Source organism: Nyctibius grandis, chromosome 8, assembly GCF_013368605.1.
Source record: "Nyctibius grandis isolate bNycGra1 chromosome 8, bNycGra1.pri, whole genome shotgun sequence".
In the NCBI taxonomy this organism is placed as follows: domain Eukaryota; kingdom Metazoa; phylum Chordata; class Aves; order Nyctibiiformes; family Nyctibiidae; genus Nyctibius; species Nyctibius grandis.
Window position 1 is genome coordinate 20,320,220 of NC_090665.1, and position 6,000 is coordinate 20,326,219.

The 6,000-nt window shown below is 42.2% G+C and overlaps 1 protein-coding gene across 3 annotated transcripts in view; it reads left to right on the plus strand.

Moving 5' to 3' along the window:
* The window catches only part of EPHA4 (EPH receptor A4), a 102,500-nt gene extending 96,935 nt beyond the window's left edge, over window positions 1-5,565 (plus strand). For 2 of the 3 annotated variants that reach the window (XM_068407101.1, XM_068407102.1), the window contains exons 14-17: window positions 1,885-2,078; window positions 3,589-3,597; window positions 4,533-4,682; window positions 4,970-5,565. In XM_068407101.1, coding sequence (XP_068263202.1) covers window positions 1,885-2,078; window positions 3,589-3,597; window positions 4,533-4,682; window positions 4,970-5,084 — 468 coding nt within the window. In that variant the 3' untranslated portion in view covers window positions 5,085-5,565. Of the gene's footprint in view, window positions 1-1,884; window positions 2,079-3,588; window positions 3,598-4,526; window positions 4,683-4,969 lie in introns of all 3 variants that reach the window. The other variant, XM_068407100.1, reaches the window with a different exon arrangement.
* Window positions 5,566-6,000: the final 435 nt, after the last annotated feature.

Below are 6,000 nucleotides of genomic sequence, written 5' to 3' on the forward strand. Positions count from 1 at the left end.
TTGTAGGATATCTAAAACGACACATATGAAATCCAGTTCTGATTATCAGTCAGAGCATCCTTGTGACAATAGCATAGCTGCCCCTCGAGGACATTAAAAAGCAGCTTTCCTAAATGACCATTCTTAAATTATGCATGTCCTGTTTAACCGTACCATCTGGACTACTTTATTGTATTCCAAGAGGGAGCATGCACAATGGCTGCTATTCCAGAAGAGTATTTAATAATAATGCTAATAAGAGCTTTTGCTAATAGAATTTTTATTAAATGAAAAAAAAAATCCCAGAGAAAATGAGGCATAGATTATCCATAATTCTTTTCCCAGGGGATTTACAAACATATAAAGGAAGAAGAAAATGTTAATCTGAATATATGGTCATGGGAGTGGTTAAGTCATTTTACAAGTCATCTGCTTGCTTATGTAGAGCTGAACGTTTTCAAAGAGTATCTAGATGCGGATGGCATTTAATCTACACGGGGGATATAATTTTAATTTCCTTCTGAAGTGAAATGTCTTCTGGCACCCAGTCTTGCCTTCCTTTGCTAACAGGAAGTCATCAAGACTTAGCAAGAAAATAAAACACCAGATGTGTCTCAGTTATATCAGGCCTGTCTACACAGCACAGTGCAGCTCAACGCAACACGCGCAGAGCTAGCCCGGTAGGCTGGTGTACACTGCTAATGTGCAGTGCTGGACCGTGTCGAAAAGCTGGCTTGAACAGGACAGTGAAAGCAAATATTACTGGCTTTGCATCCTCATTTTAGTACATGGCATAGACATACCATTTTTTTCCTCTTAACTATGGTGAGAGCAGTGCCTTTCACAACAAAGCAGAAGTGGATTTCAAATTATTCTCAGCATCTGTTGAATCAAGAGAAATCAAAAGGATCTTCATACTTTCTGCAGTAGTGAGAGCCACTTTGTTTGTGGTCACTGAATAGCTACTAATAGTGCAAGCATATCCCTCGCCCTGTCCTCCCAGTGGATTTTAGCCACTAATTGGACAAGGCCAGAACAAGGGTATTTAGTGCAATTCAGCCTCTGTGCACTCCCTAGTCTCTAGTCTCATGGTGAATCTTGCCAGCGAAGTCGTATCGTTTAATTAAGATCTGAAGGCTTCTGGGTCATGTCACTGTCATATCAGAATTGAGTCCTGGTCACATCCTGTTCTCCTGAGAGAGCTAAGAAGCTGTCAGAGTACTGAGCTCTGGAACACTTTTTGGAGGTTTTGAAATGACTTCACCTTGTGAGTTTTTCTGGTTTCTATTAAATATGAAATGCATACTTAAGCTGCTGTGTTGGACTTCTGTAACTTTCTTGATGAAGCTGAACAAAAGGGTTCCCATGTCTGTATTTCTTGGTTCAGAGCACACAGTGGTGAGAGAACAGGTTCTCTACAAGGCCTGTATTACTGACAGAGATGAGCTAGCCCAGGAGGAGAGGGAGGAGGGGGTGATCTGCTGAACCCTAAAAATGGTGGGGAAGATTTCTTCTTCAACATATCGCACCCAAAACTGACAGATATTAAAAATTTGCTGTAGAGCTGTTGCTTTTCCAGCCCCCTGTCCAACAAGGATAGTTGCTCAATTCTAACCTGGGCTATTTTGCCATCCCTGTATCCCATATGCTCTTTTGCGATACATTGCTCTGCTGTATCTGATGTCCGCTTTGGATGCTGTACCCTTTTAGTTTTGGGTTGCTGAGGAGAAATGACAGTTCTGAGACCACCAACTGCCTGAGTCTGAGTGCAATTTTCCACGTTGTTTCACTTAATTGTGGATTTGTTTCCATACTTTGGATCGCCCTAGGATAAATGATACTCAGCTGGTAGATGTGAGTAGTGTCTGATGTTCTCTAATGTCTTCCTAATTGTGCCATTTATAGGTTATTAAAGCCATTGAAGAAGGGTATCGGCTGCCACCCCCGATGGACTGCCCCATTGCTCTCCATCAGCTGATGTTAGACTGCTGGCAGAAGGAACGCAGTGACAGGCCTAAATTTGGACAGATCGTCAACATGCTGGACAAACTCATCCGCAACCCCAACAGCCTGAAGAGGACAGGCAGCGAGAGCTCCAGGTCAGCTGTGCTTTTGTAATGGTGATGTACGAGGGAGCACAGCGGAGGTGACAGGCAAAGCTGCAAGTCACCTAAACCTCTGTGCTGGGATTAAAATGTGCTGTGTAGCTCTGCAGAGCCAGACTGCACAGCAGACATTGCACCGTGCGAGAGAGCAGAAGGGTCGTGCTGGCACAGTGCTGAACCCCGCTGGGCACCCCAGACTCTCCCAGCTCTGTGAGAAGGGAAATCGAATGAGCAGAGCTGTTGCTGTATCACATCAACGCTGACCAGGTTTATAGCACAGTCTTAAGCATATCCTGAAAAAGTTCTGATGCAGGCAAGCTCTGTTTCAAGACAAAGTTTGCTGCATCTTTTCCCTCTCCCCCCTAGTGAAAGGGCTTGAACGGGTAGCCTTAATGCAGTGCAGCTAACAGGAGTGATGTTTTCTGCAGGAAAAGTACATCATCAAGTTTTATAAACCCTAGATTTGTGTAGGATTTGCAAATGAGCATTATGGCATTACAGCCAACGCCTTGCGGGCATTGGGAAGGCGTGGATTAATTCTTCTGTGAATTTGAATTTAATTTTGTGGAAAGCCAGTTTCATGTCTCCACCGATCCCACGTTGCATTTGTGTTTTGTTTTGTTTGCTAAGCATGGTATACCTGGTACGTGCAAAAGAAGCGCAGTAGGAAGGAAACTCCCAGAGTTGTAGGGTAAAACCAAAATATCTTTGTTGGGACAGATCAGCAGTTTGTTTAAGCTGGTGAAACACTGCTGAAGTAATAGGAGCTTTACTAATTTACACCAGGCTTGTTCTATTTTTTTCGAATGCCTTTGCTTTGTCAGGTAAATTTGCTTACAGCAAATATGGAAAAAAGCTTAAAAGAAACAAGAGGAAGATAATGGGAAAATATTTTTCAGAGGAAGGGAAGGTATAAAAATATGCTTTGGGCAATACAAAATTAAGTTTCTTGAGTCAGTGAAGCGGTAACAGAGGTTCTGCTTCAGCCTGCAACAGAACAATATCCTGGAAAAAGCTATTTTCGTTTTTAAACTTGTAGATCCCTTTGTGACTCTTGCTTGTAATGTACATTATCAGAAGAGGGAGTATTAACCCTGTGAGGCCACTATTGCCATGTGTCTTCCAGATTGCCCTGATTGCATTGGTAGCCTGGCAAAAATGTATCCACCCTTGAGGCTTAAATAATTTACATGGTGAGAATCACAATATGATCTGCTGTGATAATTTGATCTGAGAATCACAGTATCAACTCCGCCATTTTGCTTTCTTTCCAGTTTACAGGTGCTCTTTGAAAATATATAGATTTTACAAAAGTTAATAGCCTATTCAAGGTCATTTCATGTTCATGGCTATTTATAGACATTTATTTTTCTTCTCTTTGGAATATGAATTTCAAATATACATATAACATTATTAATATATTATATGACTTTATACATTAAGCATAATTGTATATAATTAGGTGGCCATCATTGGTCTGGTATTAGATAGTACAGTAAAAGAGTTGTACCAAGTATTACCAGCATGTGCTCAGTACCTTAGGCAAAACGTAACTATGCTGTTGCACACCTGATCTTTGATGATGTGCATTTTCAGATAAATTGCTAAATCATACTTGTTTTGGTTAGATAGATAGTAGTAATTTATAATGGTTTGTGAAACTGTGATTTACAATATACATGAAATAATAAATGAGATTTAATAAGAGAAGTATATTTTGTAAAAATAATTATTCACAAATCTGTGCGAGGGAAAATGAGAAGCACATTCCACAGTGCAAACAAAGATCAAAGCTGACATGATTCCCACCACTCCTGGCACACCTGCCGGTCAGGAATGGATTGATTAAAGAGGGGATTAACTCCCTGCTGTCCTGAGTTTGATTGAATGCACTGAGCTTGCCTGCAAACCTGGCTAGAAACAGGACTTCTCTGAACCCGCCCTCCAAACCAGTCTGGCAGGTTGTGAGTTCCCAGTTCGTTTGGGCATACTTCAGTGGTGTTTCTGTAGTTGCTGAGCTGAGGTCTGACACATGCGGGATTGGCAAGGTCTCGTGCTGCTGCCGGTGCGATACAGACCCGGTAGGCTGAACGCCTTCCAGCATTGCCATCTTCTTTGTTTTTTGAAGTAAACCCATTTTCTATGAACTTGGTTGCATCTGAGGTGGAAATTGTAAGTGGCATTGTGGTTCAAATTAGATCTGAAAGCAAAAATAGAAACCTAAGGTCAAATTCATTCAAACTGGCCTATTACTTTGCCTTTTGTTAAGTTTCTTGCATTGATCGCTGTTGCTTGCAGAGAGCCACCAGTTTGACTGGGTGCAGCGTCTTGCCCCTGCTTTCCCTAATCCTTGAGAATAATTGTTGCAGAGACCAAACTTTGGTTTGCAATTCATGGTCTAGCTGACACCATTTCTCTGTCCTTTCACTGTTTGGCATCCAGACCCAGCACAGCCCTGCTGGATCCCAGCTCTCCTGAGTTCTCGGCGGTCATTTCTGTCAGTGACTGGCTCCAGGCCATTAAAATGGAGCGATACAAGGATAACTTCACAGCTGCTGGCTATACCACCCTAGAGGCTGTGGTGCATATGAACCAGGAGTAAGTACTCAGCGATATAACAAAAAACCTGGTAAATCTGGATTTAATCAGCCTCTTTTGCTTTGTGCTGCATATCATTACACTCATTAAAGGAATGGAATGCCTTTCATTTGGATGGAGGATAACTTTAAAATGCCTCCACAATGCCTTCACTTATTTAATTAAACATTTCTGTACATCTGCCTTGCTCTTGCTATGTTGCTTGCAGTTGACTCTTAATATTTCTGTCTGCACCAGCATCTGATCCACGGTTCTCAGCCACCTGCTTCTTCTCTTGCTTTCCACAGTGACCTGGCACGGATCGGGATCACTGCCATCGCGCACCAGAACAAGATCTTGAGCAGTGTTCAAGCAATGCGCACCCAAATGCAACAGATGCATGGCAGGATGGTTCCCGTCTGAGCCAGTACTGAATAAACTCAAAACTCTTGAAATTAGTTTACCTCATCCATGCACTTTAATTGAAGAACTGCACTTTTTTACTTCGTCTCCTCGCCTGTCGAAATAAAGATCTGCAGCATTGCTTGATGTACAGATTGTGGAAACCGAGCGTGTGTGTTGGGAGGGGGCCTCCAGAAATGACAAGCCGTTATTCTAAACCAGACCTGGAACAAGTTGTTTCTTGGAACATACTTCTCTATTGATCAACGATATGTAAAATACATGTATCTGTATAAATATAAAGTCACATTCAAGTTTTGATGCTGTGTTTGCTGCCAGATACTGTGCTTAAAAAAGAAAAACAAAATTACTTTCCTTCTCCCTATATCCCGTAGGATTACAACCATAGTGTTTTATTTGTGGGTGAAACCACCGTTGTGTATCTTTCACTGGAATGAAGAATCTGCCCTAGGATGTTTTTTGCAGACTTGATGCATCACTAATACCTTGCAGAAACCTCAGTGAGAATATCATTTGGCTAATCAGTGCCTGCTGATTAGTGATCTACCCGTTTATGGGCTTGAGACATGAAATGACCCACCTGGTGGATTACTGGGCAAAACTGGACTTCTGGGGAGATTATTGGCTGTTGTTGTGCCATGCTGAAGCCTACCACTTAAAGACATTTTGTGAACATCTTGCCAGTAGTCAGCTGTGACAATCGTGGCTGTGTGAAGCTTTCAGACTTCTTTTCTCTTTCAAGAAGTGATCCCTCTGCCACATGGAGAAGGTCAGTGGAAGTACAGTGTTCATGGTGCTTTATTTCTTAAACTGTGCTAGGATTTCATCACTGTTGGGTGGGGGGGAAAGGCTGTGGTATGTATTATTTGGGGTTCCCAGCTGGTCTGTGAGAACCTGCGCTGTTTTCCCAGACTAA